This window comes from Dunckerocampus dactyliophorus, chromosome 15, assembly GCF_027744805.1.
Source record: "Dunckerocampus dactyliophorus isolate RoL2022-P2 chromosome 15, RoL_Ddac_1.1, whole genome shotgun sequence".
Classification (NCBI taxonomy): Eukaryota; Metazoa; Chordata; class Actinopteri; order Syngnathiformes; family Syngnathidae; genus Dunckerocampus; species Dunckerocampus dactyliophorus.
Genome location: NC_072833.1, coordinates 15,201,576 through 15,221,720, shown reverse-complemented (window position 1 = coordinate 15,221,720; position 20,145 = coordinate 15,201,576). Strand labels below are relative to the sequence as shown.

The following is a 20,145-nucleotide window of genomic DNA, read 5'->3' as shown; positions in this document are numbered from 1 at the left end:
GTTTGCTTATCTTGTACTATCGACTTCATTTTGCTTAGAAAATTTTATGTAATAAAAACGAAATAAGAGATTAATTTTATTACATTGCTGATATTTTTACATTGTTAATGTTAAAATATTGTTAAATTGTTCACAAATAAGTGTTTTTTCTTTTGTCTAAAATCTTTATCTTGTGTTTTATTCTGATCCTAATCAATAAAATTAAAATTTCATCTAAAAAAAAAAGTACCGGTATCGGCAATACTTGATCTTTCATCGATAGCAAAAATTTGCAGTATCGCTCACACGTATCAAAAAATAATTGACGCAACAGCGACATCTAGTGCAAACTCCTGCGAAGCACCTGCTTCATATAATTCAAACTGTTGTAAAACGTGTTAACACTTAAATAAACATGTTTTGCATTACATCACTCAGTGTTGGTCTACGTTAGAATAAATATAAGATTATTGTATTACACTGCATATAGTCGTAGTTCATTTCCTCGTTGCTGTAATTTCCCGGGAAAATATTATGCTCCTCTCGGCCAATCGCGACCGAGAAACTACCACTAGCCCCGCCTTTGATGACGACACCAAAGTGTGGAAACAGTCAAATACCATAAAAGGAAAATACTCACGCATGCGCAGTCACTGCAGTTTTGTTTGAAGTGAAGTGCTGCCTGGAACTGCCCTTACAAGCTGCAAAGTCGTCCACATTTGAATTGAACGCAACATTTTGCACATTTCCTCGCTCTCTATGCATCGAGGAGACCATGTTAGGCCATCACTATCCCAATGCTGACAAGTCGCAACAACTGGTCAACTACGTGGAGGATTATCTGGAATGTGTGGAGTCCCTGCCTTTGGACATACAAAGAAATGTTTCTCTGCTCCGGGAAATTGATGCAAAGTATCAAGGTAATGTGTCTTAACGTGTGTTTACTTTCTGAACCGACATGAACGACCTCACCGGCAGAGTGCTGCGATGGCCAAGCAGTCGCCTGCGTTGTTTCCCAATTTTGCACAAACCGAGCTTTCCTTGTTCTCAGCCTCCAAATGTGACGTGAATACGCTGTGGATAAAATGATTCGAACAAATAAGAAACAAGTCTCCATTAAACCCGGTAGATGAGCTCCTTTGCACCATGTCCAATTGGAAAAGGCGGACATTTTATATTCCTTCGTGTCAACAAAAATATACATGTGGTTTTTTACAATATCCAGCAGCCGGGATGGATGCAATGAATCCCCTGGTACGTTCGGCCTCAACGTAATGTCTAAAGTCAAGACAATACGATGGTAAAAATCAACTTTCATTTGATTCAAGTCACTACACGATGCGGGTTGTATATTTTGAATGAGTAACACATCTGCAGACAAGTAAACAGTTCCGTGTTGGATCATACAGCGTTAACAAAGTCGCTGTAATGAATGTCTAAAGCGTTGTCGACAGCCTCATTTTTGTAGGAAAATAATTCATTGTTATTGCATGCTGATACAAGTTGGCAGCGGCGACGAAGCTAGCATGTTTAGCTACACGCCCAAATACACGGTGTATTCAAGAGTTGAACTTAAGTGTTAATAAACGTGTTGGTGTGATTCTAATGTGGTGTTTTCACCACCGTGCTGCTCCGTCGACTCTGAGCTTCTGTAAACCCCGCCCCCGTCACGTGATCTCGCTGTGTCGTAAGTTCCTGTGGAGGAGGAGCTTCACTCAGCAGCATAAAGTTGCTTCAAAATGGTCATACAACAGGCTTACTTTGAAGTTGAGCAATGCAACAGTATGAAGTAATGTGACCAAAAATATGTGTTGCTACTTGCAGAGGTGCTGAAGGAGGTGGATGAAGTGTTTGAGAAGTACAAAGGAGAGCAGGATGCAGTCCAGCGGAAGCGCCTGCAGGTCCAGCTGCAGAGAGCTCTCATTATCAGCCAGGAGCTAGGTGACGAGAAGATCCACGTGGTGACCCAGATGACAGAGTTGGTGGAGAACCGCTCGCGTCAAATGGACTCTCACTCCTTGTGCCTCCAGGACCCCTGTGATCCTGAGCACCTTGTGCCGGAGCGCCGCCCCAACGTCCAAGAGACCTCCGCCCATGAACGCACATCGGCTCGTCGCCCGCGTCGCCAACGCAATAGCGAGAGCCGAGACTCCAGCCACCCGTCGGCCAACGGGTCTCTCGTGGACGACCCCATGGATGAGCTGTCCATCCCGCCTCCTAGAGAGAAGAAATCCAAGTCTGCCAAGAAGAAGAAGCGCAAGGCCAAACAGGAGCGGGACGCTTCACCGGTGGACTTTGCCATTGACCCCAATGAGCCCACCTACTGTCTGTGTGAGCAGGTGTCTTACGGTGAAATGATCGGCTGCGACAATGATCAGTGCCCAATTGAATGGTTTCACTTCTCCTGTGTGGGGCTGACCTACAAGCCTAAGGGCAAATGGTACTGTCCCAAATGCAGGGGGGACAATGAAAAGACCATGGACAAAAGCCTGGACAAGAATAGAAAGGACCGCAGGTCCAGGTAGTGACCCACCTCCCCATTTCAGTCCCAGTGTCAAGACTATCCTTTTGTAGTCAATTACAGTGCACATGAAAAAGAGCACAATCAAACTGCAGAAGAAGCAACATTATTGTCCGAGGACATCACTGACGCCGTTTTCATGAAGCTATTTGTTTTAGTCAAGTTATTCTTTATTTTTGACATAATAAATAAATAAATAAAACTGAAGCATCTCTGTTCAGGATCAGTGTCTTGCCATTTCAAAATTCCATACTTTTTCCAGACTATTGTAAATAGATGTATCATTACAGCTGCAACAATTAATAATGATTAATCTATTATCCAATTAGTCAGCAACTAGTTTGGCTTTTGGCATTTAAAAATGGAAATATCTTGATCAGCCTCTCAAATGTGAATATTTTTCAAATTTCCTCAGTCATCTATGAAAGAAGATCTTTGCATCAGCTCTGTCCTACCTAATCAGACTAGTGTTTGTTTCTCTTGGACGGGCCAAATCACCATGAACCAAACACAAAGAGTTTGCAGTTTAGTCTGCAACATGTCAGAATGATCACTTTCCAAAGTCAAAGCTGATGTGTGTGAATATCTTGTTTTGCCTAAATCAAAGATAATACACCTGTGAATATTCTTATTCATCCAGGTTAATGTATTCGCAGAGCTTTGAATCGCCTCTCATCCCAGCAGTCTTCATTACTTCATGCTCCATGACAAGGTCATGGTGCACCTAGTCATGGAGCATGAAGTAATGAAGTAATGAAGTTGCGGACTAAACTGCAAACTCTTTGTGTTTGGTTCATGGTGATTTGGTCCATTTAGGGCCTATAACCTAGTGGTTGGAAACCTTTAGCATCAAAAGAGCCATTTGGGAACGTTTTCACAAAATTAAACCCCACTTGGAGCCATAAAACCAATTTGACCACTGAATTGAAGATAACACTAAATATAGTTTCCTTAAGTGTATGACATGTTGCCTTTCTGTCTTCCTGTTTCTCCTGGTGGATTGATGAGCCACACCTGTTGACATATGGCAATTAGTCATGTTTTTAAGCCTTCTCCACTGATTTTGGATTCACAAGTGTTCTAACACATAGATTAGTTCCAGTTCTAATGGCACTCTTCGTGTTGCTTTAGTTGCCATTGTTCATTAGCCACAACAGAAGCTAACAAGCAAAATAGTTGACCAGGATCATCATGGTTTCTCACCATGTTGCAAGTTGAAGTTCGGCGGAGAATTGCAGGGCACACGCTCAACTCAGGCGGTGAACTTTAAAAGGCTTGTGATGGCGTCAGAAGAGACGGCATGGTGACTACACAGAAGCATAAACCAGTTGGAGCCAAAGAAGAAGGATAAAAGAGCTGCATGCGGCTCCGGAGCCGTGGGCTGCAGACCCCTGGCCTAACCGATTACTCTATTAATCAAAACAAATACACATATACATATATGCACGTATAAATACATATAGACATGCATACATGTATTGTCATATATATATTTTCTGTTATTTGTATATTTTCATAAGGAGGTGGAAAAGTGCTATACAAGTGAAAGACCAATTACCATAATAATGATGGTGATGTCATGTTATTGTTAGTCATGTTCTGCTGCAGCTGCTCCGCTGCCGCCTATCTGCTCTATTGCAGGACACTGCTGGTCCTGCCGGGGCGGAGGCACCTGCACACACCTGGGAGCGATCGTAATCACGCCTTCATAAGCCAGGCTTGGACACTCACTTCCTGCTCAACCATCTCATGTTGTGCTACCTTGCGTGTTTCTAGCTCGCTGGACATTTACTCCCTTTAGTATTTCTGCGAGTACCGGGGCTATTCTACTTTGTTTTTCTGTTTTGTATTTTTTCACTCCGTTTGAGGGCACCTTTTGTTATTAAAACCTTTTTTACCATCTTTGTTGCCACTGCTTTGGGGTCCAACCACTGACTTAACGCTATTCCTAACAGTTATGGGTTGTTTTTTTATTACTATTACTTACAATAAGTATTACTGTCTCAGTACATTATTATCACTGTGGCTGTTGATATCTTATTTCTATTGTGGACGTTATGATTGTCAGACATTCTCTCCATCATGTCCTCCCTGCTTGTCCCCGCTCTCCCCCCTCTGTCTCTTTTTTTGTCTTCTTCTCTGTCCCCTCTTGCTCTGGTCTGCTCTACGCATCCTAATGAAACATCAAATAAAGTCAAATACAAACTATGCAACTGGAGAAGAGTATTTTACACTTTTTCCTGGCAGAGCAAATATGTTTAGTATATAAGGGCATCTAGATCAACAATACTATTTACCCTATTGTCTGGCCAGGACAGATTAGAAAAAAACCCCACCTAAAAACCCTCAAAAAAAGGTGGGGACATCAGGCTCCCAGGTGAGACCCCAGGACGAAGCCAGAGCATCACATCTTTGCCCGGGCCTCCCCCGCAACTCCTGAATGCACTCGTCCACTGCTCAGCGCCCCAGCATTCCTTGTGCACCTCGCTGCCCTCCATCAAGGAGCCACAACGACCAAACCCACAAGGGTGTATGATCCATCAGCGGACCAACAACTGTGAAGGTTCTTTTCGATCGGTCATTCAAACAGTCCTCTTCATCATACCACCGACATGTCAACGTGTGTTCAAGATGACACCCAACCACCAACCATCAGGACCTTGCTATTGCAAGGCTCCAAACAGGATGCTCCCACAAGAAGCATCCACCAAGCCCGGGCACCACAGAGCGCCATCTGCAGGCTGTTGTGGCCCCAGCTCCCGCCAGGCAACAAAAAGCTTGCCAGCAAGTCTTGCAAGAGCGCCAAAACGGCAAACACCCTGACACACACACTCGGAAGGCCAAGATCCAAGCCGACGTTCCACCCAGAAGCACCCTCAACCCCTCGTATTCACTGCCTTACAGTATTAATTCTTTGAACATCAATTATAGTACTTTCTTTAGTGTAGTTTGTGGGGGTGTTACGAGACAACCAACTCAAAAGACGAGACAATACATGAGACTGGGTTCATGAGAATGAGACGAGACAAGGTTTTAACGAAATAATATGACTGGACAAACAAACTTTATTTAACCGAGTCAAAACAATGCAGGTGCGTTTTGAAATGTTTACTAGAATTGATACCAAACGATATTATTGATTATCTTTTTTGAGACCAGTTATGATATTTAATCATAATTATTATTATTATGAATAATAATAAATAATATATCTTTCAGCATCTTAATGCCATCTTTCGCGCTGTAAAGTTGTGGAATTGCCGTTTGTGACGTGTATTTCTCACAGTCAATTTGTACTAATGTTTGCAGCATTTCATGAAATGCTGGCTTTTCAACTGTATAAAAGAGCAGCATTTCTTTGGCGATGTATTAAACTACACTCTCTGTGAACGTACACCATTTTGCATTTGTGTTTACTTTGCCAATCAAATGGCTGTTAGTGTTGACTGTCGGCGAGTCGTTTTTTTCCCCAGATGGCAAGACTGGGTAGGGTGGATGTGTTTAGGTGAGCAAGTTTGTTTTACGTTGCCACCCCTTTCGGACAAATTGTGCTTACTGGCTCGTTCGTGTTGATAGGCTCACCTTGCTCATTAATAATATTCCTACACAGGGGCTGTGGCATTTCGCTTTGCAGCCATCTATTTCCTACCTTGCATTGCTCCTCAAGAGGCTCCACTCTTTTACTGTGTGTATGCTAGCGGCCTTTACTACTTTGAAAAATGTAAAGTGTAAGACATATTTAGAGTTATTTCACACTTTTTGTTAAGTACATAATTAAGTACATAATTCCACATGTGTTCATAGTTTTCAATGTAAATAGTCATGAAAATAAAGAAAATGCATTGCAAATGCAAATGTATGGCTCAATAAAAATTTGGTACAATAAGTGTCGTGAATGTTTGTTGAGGATGTATTTTATTTAATGTCCTATTGCAATGAATGTATGCAGATCATACAAAGTGTTAGAGGAGGATAAGAGAAGAGGGCTTCTCAACTTGTCAATCTTCCCAAATGTTTTCTGGGATGCGCCGCATACTGTGTGCTCACACACACAAACATCTTAGCTGCCCTAGCAAGCGCCTTAGAAACACAGATCAATCACTTTCTTTCTTTTCTTTTTTAAAGTTATTTATCACTTTGTTTTTGTTTTTAGAAAACAGACAGTGGTAACAGTCTTGGAAACATACTTGAGTTTCCATTCCATTCCATTTTCCTCCGCTTATCCGGGTCCGGGTCGCGGGGGCAGCAGTCTCAGTAGGGAAGCCCAGACTTCCCGGTCCCCGACCACCTCCTCCAGCTCCACCGGGAGGACACCGAGGCGTTCCCAGGCCAGCTGTGAGACATAATCCCTCCAGCGTGTCCTAGGTCTTCCCCGGGGCCTTCTCCCGGCTGGGCATGCCCAAAACACCTCACCAGGGAGGCGTCCGGGAGGCATCCGGACTAGATGCCCGAGCCACCTCAGCTGGCTCCTCTCGATGTGAAGGAGCAGCGGCTCTACTCTGAGCTCCTCTCGGATAACCGAGCTCCTCACCCTGTCTCTTAGGGTGAGTCCCGCTACCCTACGAAGAAAACTCATTTCAGCTGCTTGTATCCGCGAACTTGAGTTTCAATTTCCATATTTTTCCACACATGGAAATTGATCAAATCAAATTCCATACTCGTGTAGGAATCCTGTATGATCCGTCTACAAAAAACTCATTGGAAACTGTTTAGAAAAGTGCAACAAAAGTAAGTAATGCTCTATGATGTCAATATTGATTTATGGAGTATGGAAAATTCCTCTACATGGGTCTCCAAACTTTTTTGTGAGAGCTACATTCATGAGATGAAAATGGCCGAGAGCTACTCATTTTTGTAACATTTATTTTCTAGCTTATTTCAACCCAAACAAGCTGAATATGCTTGTTTTACCAGAATATCAACATGTTGGTATCCACAACTCACATTTTCTATTAAAGCATCAGCAATTTATTTTTGTCCACCTGCATATTTCAGAATGCAATTCTTTCTAGTGTATCTCACATTAGTAACTGCAAACCTGAATAAAAACCAGGCTCGCAGGCAGCTCATGCGCTCATAGTGGGCTATCTGGTGCCCGTGGACACCGCAATATTGACCCCTGCCGTACAATCACATTAGTATGAATTTGTCAAGCTAGCACATGAAGCAACTGTTTTATATAGGCTCTAGTAAACATCTTTGATGCAATGATATGAACCGTCAGGCAACTGGGTTGTCAATTTGGACCGCATGCTTTGAATGAGACTGCCTGGCAGGAGGCGCTCAAGAGTGTCATACCTTGATGACAAAGTCTGCTGGCTGGCATGCCTTAATGACAAAGTGTGATGTCAACCCTTCATGACCAAGAGTGCCGATGTCATATCCTGATGCCATTTTGACGGCTCAGATCGAAGAGGAGAAAGAAAGGTTTGTGATCGCGGGGGGTAAACTAACAGCAATAATCTATAGACGCGTCACCCCTGAAAGGAAATAGTTTCTGAAGAGTGCCACCAAACATGAACAACGGTAACCTGAGGTGCTCCGAGATGAGCAGTGAGGGTGCCACAAACGGGCCAGTAGATGGCATCCTCACCCTTGAGAAGATTCAACAGCACATAAAAGATTGTTTTGCACAACGAGGGATGTTCGGTGAGGCTGTGAGAAGTTCTCACCAGGGCCAGGTAACGAACAAACCTTACAAACAAGCATATTTATATCAATACCTCCTTGTTATTGTACAGTCAATTAGCTTTGAAAGGTGTGGAAAGGATCTGCATGCTGATTAGATGATTGTATTTCTTTACCAGAATACCATTTTAAGCCTGAAGGACAAAGAGAGGGATGACAAGATCAACAGCATCATCAAGAGCATTGTGGAGAAGAGCAGCGTGGACATTGCCAAGTTGCGGCAGCTCATCACTCACTGGGACGCAGAGGAGCGCGCCATGTCGGACTGTTGCATAGACGAGGCGTCATATGGCGTTGTCACCCAGCAGAAGATAAAAAATTACCTGAAGAACTTTTTCTCTGAGCGCATAATGTTTGCTGAGCGGGAAGAGGACTTGTGCTCTGGTACCACTTCACTGGGAATATTTGCGAGGACGACGGCCGTGATAACCAAGAAAGCACAAGACTCTGATTTTTTGGACCCTGAAGAAGAGGACGATACAGGAATATTTGAGGAGGATCTGAGCGGCTGTACAGACGAGCAATATATTCATCCGGATAGCTTTGATGACCTGCAGACAGAAGAGACTTCCACGTTTTCCCAAACATTGGATGGCTCCCTTTCTCCCTCTGAGGCCGACTTGGCTTCTCCTTCCTCCTCACCCACTTCCTTCCTAGGTCAGGCCAAAAATTTGGTCCTCCAAGTAATTAACCCTGTTGTTGACACCATTGACTCTGCCGGCAAAATCATTGTCGAAAAAATGAAGTCCACCTTGCAGTCTACTTCAGATGAGGAGAACGCCAAAAAAGAGGAGGAGCCCTTTAAGTCGGAGATAGAATCCATTTCCAGCCTTTCTCCCACACTGGATGATGCACAGACTCAAAGTTCATGTGCTTCAAACATTATGAGCACGAGTGACAACAAAAGTGAGAGACCTCCAGATGTCTTGGATCAAGAGGCAACGGAGGACATGTGTCATTGTCCTGGTTTGTCGGAAGTGTCAGTGGAGTCTCAAATGAGGGATGCAGGAACTGATGATCCGGCTGCTGACATTAAATTACTCCAGTCTTTAAGTTTCCCCAGCAGATTAGAACATTCTACTCAGACACCAAGTGGTTACCCTGCAATGTTTTCAACAGAATCCATTCAGAGTATCAATATAGCATGTGATTTAGCTTGCACAGACACCTCAAGGCTCAATGACCAAGCTGTCGTTGCAGTAGGTTTGCCAGATTCGACAGAGTGTGGATTCTCCCCAATCCCTGCTTCTACAAGCTACATGTTACCAGAAGACATGGACGCCACGAGGCCTTCACTAAAACCAAATGTTACATTGAAGTCACCAAACGACTGGTTTACAAAAAGGCCTTCATCAGAAGAGGACGCATATGCTGAATTTATGTCACCAGAAGACTGGCAACCAAGGAGTCCTTCATCAGTTTCAGGAGTAGATGCTGAAATTAAGTTCTCAGAAGAATGGATGAAAATGAGGCCTTTATTTGACACAACAGTAGATGGTCTTAAATCACCAGAAGACTGGTTGGCAAAGAGGCCTTCTTCTGAGACAACAGAATGTGCTGATCCTAAATCACCAGAAGATTGGGTGGCGAAGAGGCCTTCTTCTGAGGCAACAGCACGTGCTAATCTAAAATCACCAGAAGACTGGGTGACGAAGAGGTCTTCTTCTGAGACAACAGCATGTGTTGATCTAAAATCGCCAGACTGGGTGACAAAGAGGCCTTCTTCTGAGGCAACTGTAGGTGCTGATCGTAAATCACCAGAAGACTGGTTGGCAAAGAGGCCTTCTTCTGAGACAACAGTACATGCTGATCTTAAATCACCAGAAGACTGGGTGGCAAAGAGGCCTTCTTCTGAGACAGCAGTAAATGTTGATTTTAAGTCCTTAGAAGATTGGATCACAATGAGACCTTCATCAGAGGCAGAGGAATATGCTGATCTCGAGTCACCAAAAGACTGGGTCACAAAGAAGCCTTCATCGGTTGCAGTCATAGATAGTGATCTTGAGTTGGCAGAAGACTGGGTCACAAAGAGGCCTTCATCAGAAACAATAGTAAATTCAGACCTTACATCCCCAGAAGACTGGTTACCAAAGAGTCCTTCATTGGTTGCAGTAGTAGATGCTGATCGTAGGTCCCCAGATGATTATGTACCAAAGAGGTCTTCATTGGTAGCAGTGGTAGATGCTGACCGTAGGTCGCCACTGGACTGGATCGCGAAAAGGCCTTCATTGGAAGTGGGAACATATGCTGACCTCAAGTCTCCAGAGGAATCGGTACCAGAGAGGCCTTCATCGGTTGCAGTAGTAGATACTGATGGTAGGTTCCAAGAGGACTGGATCGCGAAAAGAGCGTCATCTGAAGTGGGAGCATCCGCTGATCTCAAGTCTCCAGAAGACTGGGTACCAAAGAGGCCTTCATCGGTTGCAGTAGTAGAGGCTGATCGTAGGTCCCCAGAGGACTGGATCTCGAAAAGACCTTCATCGGAAGCGGGAGCATATGCTGATCTCAAGTCTCCAGAAGACTGGGTACCAAAGAGGCCTTCATCAGTTGCAATAGTAGAGGCTGATCATTGGTCCCCAGAGGACTGGATCTCAAAAAGACCTTCATCGGAAGCGGGGGCATATGCTGATCTCAAGTCTCCAGAAGACTGGGTACCAAAGAGGCCTTCATCGGTTGCAATAGTAGATGCTGACCGCAAGTCCCCAGAAGACTGGGTACCAGAGAGGCCTTCATCGGTTGCAGTAGTAGTAGACAACGCTGACTGCAAGTCCCCAGAAGACTACGTGCCAAAGAGGCCTCCATTGGTTGCAGTAGCAGATGCTGGCCGCAAGTCCCCAGAAGACTGGTTACCAAAGAGGCATTCATCAGTTGCAGTAGTAGATGCTGAGCCCAAGTCCCCAGAAGAATACATGCCAAAGAGGCCTTCATCAGTTGCAGTAGTAGATGCTGAGCGCAAGTCCCCAGAAGAATACATGCCAAAGAGGCCTTCATCAATTACACAAGAGGATGCTGACCGCAAGTCCCCAGAGGAGTGCGTGCCAAAGAGGTCATCAGAAGCAAGAGCATATGCTGACCGCAAGTCCTCAGAAGACAGGGTACCAAAGCGGGCTTCATCTGTTGCAGTAGTAGATGCTGACCTTAAATTGCTTAAAGTCAGAACAGTCAAGAGGCCTTCATCAGAAGCAGGAGCTTATGTTGAACTCCAGTCACCAGAAGACTGGCACGCAAAGAGGCCTTTATCAGTTGCAGTCGTAGAGGCTAGTCCTACATTTTCTGAAGGTCAGCTGTCCAGGAGGTCTTCATCCAAAGCGGCCATAGACATTGTCCCCAAGTTGTCAGAAGGTAGGATATCCAGGAGGTCTTCATCCAAAGCAGCCATAGACGTTGTCCCCAAGTTGTCAGAAGGTAGGATATCTAGGAGGTCTTCATGCAAAGCAGCCACAGATGTTGTCCCCACGTTGTCAGAAGGTAGGATACCCAGGAGGTCTTCATCCAAAGTACCAGTAGATGTTGAGTCTAAATTGTCTAAAGACAAGGCAGACAAGAAGTCTTTATCAGAAGCAGTAAGCAAGATGGACATCAAGGTGTCAGAGGACATTGTAGGGAAGAAGCCTTCATCTGAAGCAACAACATACCTTAAAGAGACACCATCTGTAGAACTTAACACCAGGCCATCCCTTTGGAAAAGGTGGCTCACAAGTCACCCAGGGAAGCTACACCCACTTCTAGAGGACTGTCCTGGTACCATCCTGGACTGTATAGGAGCCAAACCAGCTATAAGGCCAATCTTCAAAAAAGTCAAATCCATGTGGAAGACCCACTATGGGAGGAGGAAGAGCAAGAGGGTGAAAGCAAAGAGCGACAGAACAGGCGAGAGACCTTCTCACTCAAATGTCTTGAACAAGTCAGAAGAGGACTTGTGTCATTCTGTTGACTCGCCCGTAGTGCCAGTGGATTTCATACTGAGCGATGGTGCTACCGATGATGATCTGAGCACTGATGACCGGTCCTCACAGTCTGTGGAGAATGCACATGACATCCATAGTTTCTTTGAGAACATATTTAGGAAGGAGTTTTCCACACAATTAGAGAAGTCCCTTAAAAGGGGTCTCTTTAACGTGGTCAATGATTACGTCCCCGACAGATGTTCACCGGAACCTGGAGTCAAATCAAACGTTAGGCGAAGCAGCAGCAGACGTGAAAGAGATCCCCCCAGTTCTAGGGGAGGATTTTAAATCTCCACGGACTATATCTGTGTACAGAACTTGATATACAGTACATGTGGCACTTGTTGTAATAAAAATATTTCATACATCAGGTTATGTTTTCTCAGTTTGGCTCATTTACAATGTGCAGAGTCTGTAGGGCACGTGTCAATGGAGGGCCGAGACACTGCAGGTTTTCTCACCAAACCGTTTCACCGGCAGGTGATTTAATTGATGAGCTCCTTCCCTCTAATTGAAGATGGTGTTGATCATTAAAATCATCTGTGTTAGTGACCAGCGGGAAAGAAACCGTGCAGTGTCTCGGCACGCCATGGCACGAGTTTGACACCCCTGTTATAAGGGTGCTCTGGAGTAAAAAAATGTGGCACACAAACCCTTTAAATGTGTATCGTTTAAAGGGTTTGTGTACCAAAATTAAGCGGCTGCCTAGAGTTTTGAAGCCTTATATCTTGCCTTTTCTCTAGTCATCTAAGACCTGTCCACAAGGAAATTTTTTCCTGGCAGGTTGAAAAAAAAAGGAAGAGTTCACACAGTGTCGATTAGTAAAAAGTCACACCCATAGGTGAAACATCCCTAGGTGAAAAACAAATGCCTAATACATAAAGCACACCTACCTGTGGTGAAGTAAACACGCGCAGACAGACCGACGAAACATAAAAACTATGGAAGAAGAAAGTAAGCATGCGCATAAAGTCCGTCAACCTCCGCTTGTCCAGTCGTGATATTCGATACCACTGATTTAGTTTCTGATCAGATAGTAAAATTCAGGATGGTATCGGCAATACCAATCCAAAACTTAAAAATTCACCTAATGTGCATGGTAAATTAAAAAAAGTAGTGTATTTCATATTGTTGCATAAAGAATAAAGGACATTTAATTTATTAATTAAATAATTGAAATAATTTATTCATTTATTTTAAACCCTGAAGTATACTGAGGTAACGGGTTGAGTGACTGGGGTGAGACATGCCAGTCTAAATATTCAGATCTTATGTTGGCTTGTCGGCAGCGGTCAAGTGATGCAACGGGGCGTGACATCATTTTCAGAAAGCGTGGCTTGTTTATCTATGCTATCAGATTATCCCACTCTGGAAGCCGTTAAAAAAAAAATACAGTTTAAGGACACGCAGAATGCATTTTCTATGGGGATGAAAGGCTGAAGGCCACGCTAAGTGCTGGAGGTGTGAAGATGTAGATGTCACAACATCTTTGTATTTTTTATATCTAAGGCAAAAGACAAAGTATAATATCTGTAAAAGAGATTCTGGTATATTATCCAAACTTGTGACCTCTAAAGCAGGGGTCCCCAACCTTTTTTGACCCACGGACCGGCTTGTGTTCCCACAAATCTCCCGCGGACCCGGGGGGGGTTTCGTACATTACAGCGATCTAATTTATCTTATTTATTATGTATTGTGTAAAACTAAGACATGAATAACATCAAATTAAAAGCACAAAATGAATGGCGACCCACCGTCCACCTGTTCCAAGTTCCAGCCAAGTTTTTCCAGAGAGGTTATTACATCGCTGTTTGACGTGTGTGGTAAAAGGCAGTGCGCTGGCATGAATTAACTTGAGACAAATGTGCACATTAGCACTCAATAAGTCATCAAAACTTACCTTTATGCATTCCCACATAGTATCAGCATTTGACACCAAATATGAGGTGAAAGAAAAATGGTAAAAATACAGTAGTAGTCTATCTGTGCGGCGAGATAAAGTTAGTACACGCACAATGGACATGCGTCAAGTGAGACGGATGTAACAGAGAGAATCTGGCCACTTTTCAAAATAAAACATAAAAAAAATGAAATAATGGAAATTATTTTTTCTTTCTGTGCGGCCCGGTACGAAATGACCCACGGCCCGGTACCGGACCGCAGCCCGGAGGTTGGGGACCACTGCTCTAAAGGACTGTATAAGGCAACTAATTTGAATATTCAAAACAACTGATTTGAATATTCAGTCTCCCGAGGTTGTCACAATGATGGTAGACGTCCGTCACACACATGCCACTCTTATTAATGATGTCTATGATGATAGTTATGTTTCTGAAATATGTTTATGAAGCTGTTTGTGATGTTTCTGAAAGATGTTTATGAAGCTGTTTGTGATGTTTATGGTTTCTACAAAACACATAAAATACAATCGTAATCAGATTAACAATGCAAAGCATATGCAAGTCTATCGAGACGTAGATAAATATATCTACTGTAAATACAAATGAAACTGACACCAAAAGAGTCCAATGAGGAGAATTACTGTCATTTGCGTCTATTCTCGTCTACCACTTAAAATTACAATTGTCCTTGAATGCACCGTTGTCTGGAAACAGTTGAAATTTCGGATTACAGAAGGCCAGTGAAGACGTTACAAGCAAACTTGCACAACAGCAATAAAATGTCTAAATTAGACACATTTGGGAGGAATTACACCTTCAAAGTGCTATATATAGTGATTCTGATGAATGTTATGTCGAAAAACACAGCAATAAACAGTTGAATTAAGTATGAAACCGATTACTTTTTGCACAGGGAACTGAATATCGCACTACACTTGTGAAATTGACCAGGTAATGAAAGAGGGGAACTTACAGTCCCATGGACGCATAAACATTGCTGAAGTGAGACGTGAGTGTCCACATGAAAAGGAAAGGACTTTAATGACGAGGAGTCATTGTTCCTCTGATGGCTGCCATCTGCCGACTGATGAGGGCGATGATCAAACTGAGAGAGCAAACTCTGCTTGATTGAGGTGGGTGGAGCCACGCGCCATAGAAAAGGAAATTATTATTATGGGATGTCGATGCATTCAGGGTGTCCAGGAACAAGTAAAACCCAAACCTTCCGAACAATATCAGTAAAACGTGAATCGCTTCTCTTGCACTAATTTTGTGCATGTGCACGAGAAGGCCATGAGTCTCAGGCATGAACGTTAGTCATCTTGTTTGGGCTGAGCGAAAATTTCTATTCAATTCAGTTTGTAATTGGACAAATGTATAGTTTGTCCTTTTCAACCACTAATGGTAACATATGCAAGGTGGTGGTCCCCTTGTATTTTGTGGTTTAAAAAAAAATCAAATTTTGAGTGCAATGCAAACAGTTTCTTTTGCTATTTTATGAACCTATCAAATTATAATACAGTATAATGTAGCAGTATGCTAACAAATTTAACACAAAGTTGGAAACTACTTCCAAAATGTTTTTATTTATATACAAAATGGTTTCAGGGCAAACAGAAATATAAGAAAATAGTAAACTGAGTAAAACTGTTGTTTTTTAAAATGACCATGTTGCCAGTAAGTCCAATCCAACCCTTGCGGGATCAGGGCGCAGTGAGAGCAGGTACGTTCAAGAAGGAGAACTTCTGGCCTCAGACGTTTGAGCAAGAAAGCAATCTTGTGGACACATGACTTCATTACTAATGCTCAGAAGTACAGAAGGTTCCCTGGAGTCCAACGTTTGGGAGGTGGATGCGGTTTATTGTGAGAAGATTCTTGTAAACAGCAGCGAGACTGCAGCTCTCAGGCTTTAGTCGTCGTCTTTGCCTCCTGTTTTACTCAGCTGCAACACAGTAGGGAACAACAGAACGCAACACAACAGAAGTGTGAACGAGTCTTATCCGGTTTTAATTCAGATGTTGGTCCACTTACGTGCTGGATGTAGAGTGAGCAATGGGAGAAAAAACAAAAGGGAAGCAAGAATCAGTAGTGCACTTTGTTAGGAGCGTGCCATGTTGTGGTGGTTTAAATTCATACTTTGATAACGTCAATCCAGTTCCATCCTCTGGGTAGTTCCCCTTTGTGATCTGAAAGTACACCACAATCCATATATTTGTCTTAAATCTCACTAGATCTGCTGTCATGATAGTGAAGGTCTGAACATGAAGTGACCGAGCATCATCCTCCACCTGTTCGACTGATGATCCTCCTCTTCTGAGCTTTGGTCAGCTGCTCCCTCTTCTCCTTCTTTTTGGCAGTCGTCGAGGTTGTTGTCACCTCACTGCTGGACGTTAAGGTCTGAGGATTGCGAGCAGATTGTCAGAGCAAAAACATTCTTGGAATAATAAACACTTTTATGATAAACTATGCAGACCACAGCGGTGACTACAGGTCTGTGGTTCTCCATCAGGGCTTCCTGGTTCTCCTTGGCCCACTCAAACAGTGTGTACATCATTGCAGTGCCCAGGTTGGCCTCCACCTGCTCCTCCAGCTTGGAAAGGATGAGCTGCTTTGTCTCTGGAGCGCTGACATTACCAATAAAATACATTTCAATCGACAAACTATTCACACCCCGTAACACTATGACATGGAAACTTACAGTCTGTTGTTAAAAAAGCCATCAAGGGAGATTTGTGGACTGGTCTCAGGGTATGTCTCTGGCCATGTGATGTCCAGGATGAATGCTTTGGAGTCCTCCAGGTCTCCTATCTGTGGATTTATGGATGAAACAGGTGCAGAGACAAGAAACTTTTGTGAAACACCTTTTCAGTTTTAGACTATTCACCGAAAGAGACAAGCAGAGCACTCACCCGTAATTGAAAGGAAACCGGACTAAGCTCTTTAAAACACTCATCGCCCTCATAGATGGAGCGAAGAGCCTCCAACTCCATCTAAAAACATTCAGCATAGAAAAACAAATTCATTATTCCTGGTTTTAGTGTTGTTACAGTGGAAAGCGCTTAACTTGGCGCCCCTCAGGGTTCAGGAATAGGGCTCTTGTGGCAGTGACTTTTACCTGCTAGCTAGAACTGGCAGCCAAGGAGCAAAGAAGGGTTGCCAATCTGAGTTGGCTGCATTGAAGAGGAGTGCATCTTGCTGCAAGCTATACAGCGCTGTTTTGTAGACGCCAAAAAAAGCTGATTTGTGACCTCGTCGTCATTACAGTATTTCTTACTCTTATGTAATATACCCGCCACTGTAATTGTCTTGTAGGTCTTGGCTACAATGACAACAAAGCTTTCGTACATGCACATACTGTATCTTTGTCCCAATGACAACCTTAAACAACAAAAAGTAAATAGAATCCAGGTTAATACCGCCATGCTTTTATTTTGAAGCTTATTTTGCACTGAACAGAGGTCACTGTGAGCATGTTTTAAAGCTGTGTAACTAGGTAGTACGGGATCCAGATACAGAGCACTGCACACTGCTCAGTGATTTATTGCCGGAATAGACAGTCCAAAAAAGCAGATTTGTCATTTTTCAAGTTTCCCAAAAACAGAGACAGGTATGTGTCATAAAAAATGTTGTAGATTGACAACACAGTGGCCAAGACTCAAAGTGTAGTCCCACACAATATACTGTATCTTGAAGCTGCTTTGTTTCTTCATATGAATAGAATACATGCAAACTTCATTTTTATATTCTTTATTTTTTTTTTTTTAACTAACTCCTTTGGACCCGTGATGTTCTTGTTTGATCATAATTTGGGTACAAAGTACATGATAAAATGTACACAATACACTTTAATGAAGGGACAGACAACAGCTAGTTATTGAATGTCATAATAAAACACGATTTTTCTGTTATGCACTCCAACAATACTCCAACGGTGGATGTATTCAAGATGTCTGCTTCAAACACTTCCACTTTTATGTTTATGTTCCATTTCCATGATTTCATGTACTTGCATTGATGAAGTTCATGCAGCAGTTGCATGTAAGAATGTTGTCATCATTTTTGGTTTACAAATGTATATATATATTTTTTATTTTTATTTTTGTACATTGCTTAGTGAGGGTTGGGAACACAGTAGGGAAGGAAAAACGGAAAATAAAGAAGGAAAAAGTTTCTTTCATACTGCTTCTCTTGTTATTATTGACATCTACATGTAGGTTAATTGGTTCCAGATCCGACCGTGATAAATGAATTTCTGCGCTATAGAATTTAATGTTAATAAATTAAATATTTTCATAGTGAAATAATAGGAATAGGAAACCTGTTTGGCTTTCTACAGTTTTTTAACATAATTAGAGCCCTGTATACATGAAATAACACCCATACAGTCACCTTTACACTCCTATTTTTCATTGTTTACACCACATTGCTCAACTCTTATGCTGCTGGGACTAGAGACAGCCGCAAGCTAGCAAGCTAGCGAGCAAACCAGTTAGCCTTGAACTTATTTCTTCTAAACTTAACAAGCCAAAAACGTACTACTACCACATGGAATGGAAGGAGAACTTTCTCAAATAGTGGGGCTGGTCACCCTGGGGGGTGCGGAGAACTGTCAGGGGGGCGTGAGAGGCAGGGAGTACTTTCAATGTTAGTGCAGACCTGCCAACATGTACAAATTCATCGTATTCAACATGCAATTTGATTCTTGAATACGCTTGTAAGCTTCGCAGCTCTCATTTTGTTGCAGTTTCCTGGTTTCAGTTTTGAGTTCGGTCTGTACAGTACAGATAGGGGGAAAATAACTGAGAACTCGTGTGTTAAGGCAATGTGATGTAAGGTAATGTCTCAATGTTTTGTGTCATTACTGCCGCCTAGGGACCAGAATACTACATACCACTTGTATTTTAATATGTTTTGACTAATAATACACGATAATAATAGTCTACCACGAAACAGCGATCATTTATTAATGAATTTCTGAAAAACTGCAACATAGTACAAGAGCGATAAATGAACCGCGATATTGCGAGGGACGACTGTACACTGTTGTGCTCCTAGCCCCGCCCAGCTCTCTTGCTGACGAACATGGCGGACTTTCTGCTCCACTGCGTGTTACAGTGTTACATGGATTTTCGGCAAAGTAGCGCCTCCGGCGCTGTCACATGAGTAAACAAAGACAATTCATTTAATACAATTTAATGTTATTTTATCCAAATTACATTTAATTTATTGTTTTTGTTGATGTGATATTGTTGGGCAATATTTGAATATTTGATTCCCATTTTATATTTTCGTCTATTTGACGTTCATGCTCTGATTTAAAATAATATATATATACACATCAAGAAGCGTTTTCACTGAATACTTACAGTACTCTTACTGCTCAAGTAATTAATTGGATGACTGCTTTTTACTTTTTACTTGAGACATGTTATTCAACAGGAACAGTACTCATACTTGAATACCATTTTAGCTACTTTGCCCATGTTGGCATTGCATCGCTAACGGCAGCTAGCATCGCCATCCTTCACTCCTACCTCTTGATCCTCGTTTGTTGTCATGATCCCGCTCGTCTTTCCCTGTGACGTACTCTGCTTCCAAAGATGAATATTTGCGAAATGTCAGCTACCAACAAGCCATGTCGGTCATTAAAAAGCAATTTAACAGAAATCCATCAGGTATGACAGCGAGCTCCACCATGGTACTGGCGATTGCGCAGTCAACGTTGTTTCTTCTTCTGCTCACTGGTGGCGAGCAGCACAAGCTGAAAAGCGCACTACTGCCACCACCTGGACAGAGTGGGTGAAGCCGCAGCGATGAAGTACGTTACAGTTTCCACCATTCATTATTTTTATTTATTTATTTGCTAATAACAAATTGATTCCACCAACTAATGAAGAACACACATATCCTCTTGACAACCCAACCAAGAAAAAAAACTGTAGAATTAGTTTTGGTTTATTTTTCCTATTGCCTTGGGTGAGTTTTTTTTTGTACCAGGCCTATTAGTTTCCAAAATATTCATAACATGCTATTTTCAGTCTCTTCACTTTAACAAATCTCATCTGTGTGACTGTGCAAAACACTGCATTTCTGACATTTCCACAATAGT

General features: G+C 42.7%; 2 protein-coding genes and 1 long non-coding RNA gene across 3 annotated transcripts; 1 reads left to right on the top strand and 2 right to left on the bottom strand.

Annotated features, from left to right (window-relative positions):
- The first annotated feature begins 639 nt into the window (after positions 1 to 639).
- ing2 (inhibitor of growth family, member 2) lies at positions 640 to 2,888 on the top strand. Its single transcript, XM_054752819.1, has 2 exons — positions 640 to 899; positions 1,804 to 2,888. The coding sequence occupies exons 1-2, from the start codon at positions 755 to 757 to the stop codon at positions 2,502 to 2,504; spliced, it is 846 nt and encodes a 281-aa protein (XP_054608794.1). The 5' UTR covers positions 640 to 754; the 3' UTR covers positions 2,505 to 2,888.
- Positions 2,889 to 7,193: 4,305 nt separating this feature from the next.
- Positions 7,194 to 15,119, bottom strand: LOC129168078 (uncharacterized). The gene is made up of 3 exons (XR_008566219.1): positions 15,010 to 15,119; positions 11,824 to 12,205; positions 7,194 to 11,713 (listed from the first exon to the last, which is right to left on the bottom strand). It is a non-coding gene; the product is annotated as an uncharacterized LOC129168078 (long non-coding RNA).
- Positions 15,120 to 15,603: 484 nt separating this feature from the next.
- On the bottom strand, positions 15,604 to 19,762 carry rwdd (RWD domain containing 4). Its single transcript, XM_054752683.1, has 7 exons — positions 19,571 to 19,762; positions 16,946 to 17,026; positions 16,735 to 16,844; positions 16,510 to 16,660; positions 16,325 to 16,433; positions 16,173 to 16,222; positions 15,604 to 16,070 (listed from the first exon to the last, which is right to left on the bottom strand). Exons 1-7 carry the CDS (start codon positions 19,592 to 19,594, stop codon positions 15,975 to 15,977), a joined length of 621 nt encoding a protein of 206 aa, XP_054608658.1. The 5' UTR covers positions 19,595 to 19,762; the 3' UTR covers positions 15,604 to 15,974.
- Between the last annotated feature and the right edge of the window lie 383 nt (positions 19,763 to 20,145).

Bases quoted from the DNA above. Each gene is read 5' to 3' on its own strand.
- ing2 (XM_054752819.1), top strand. From the start codon at position 755: ATGTTAGGCCATCACTATCCCAATGCTGACAAGTCGCAACAACTGGTC. The intron at 900-1,803 runs GTAATGTGTCTT...TGCTACTTGCAG, and splicing joins AATTGATGCAAAGTATCAAG to AGGTGCTGAAGGAGGTGGAT.
- rwdd (XM_054752683.1), bottom strand. From the start codon at position 19,594: ATGACAACAAACGAGGATCAAGAG. The intron at 17,027-19,570 runs GTAGGAGTGAAG...GAATGTTTTTAG, and splicing joins CAACAAACGAGGATCAAGAG to ATGGAGTTGGAGGCTCTTCG. The intron at 16,845-16,945 runs GTGAGTGCTCTG...ATAAATCCACAG, and splicing joins CGGTTTCCTTTCAATTACGG to ATAGGAGACCTGGAGGACTC.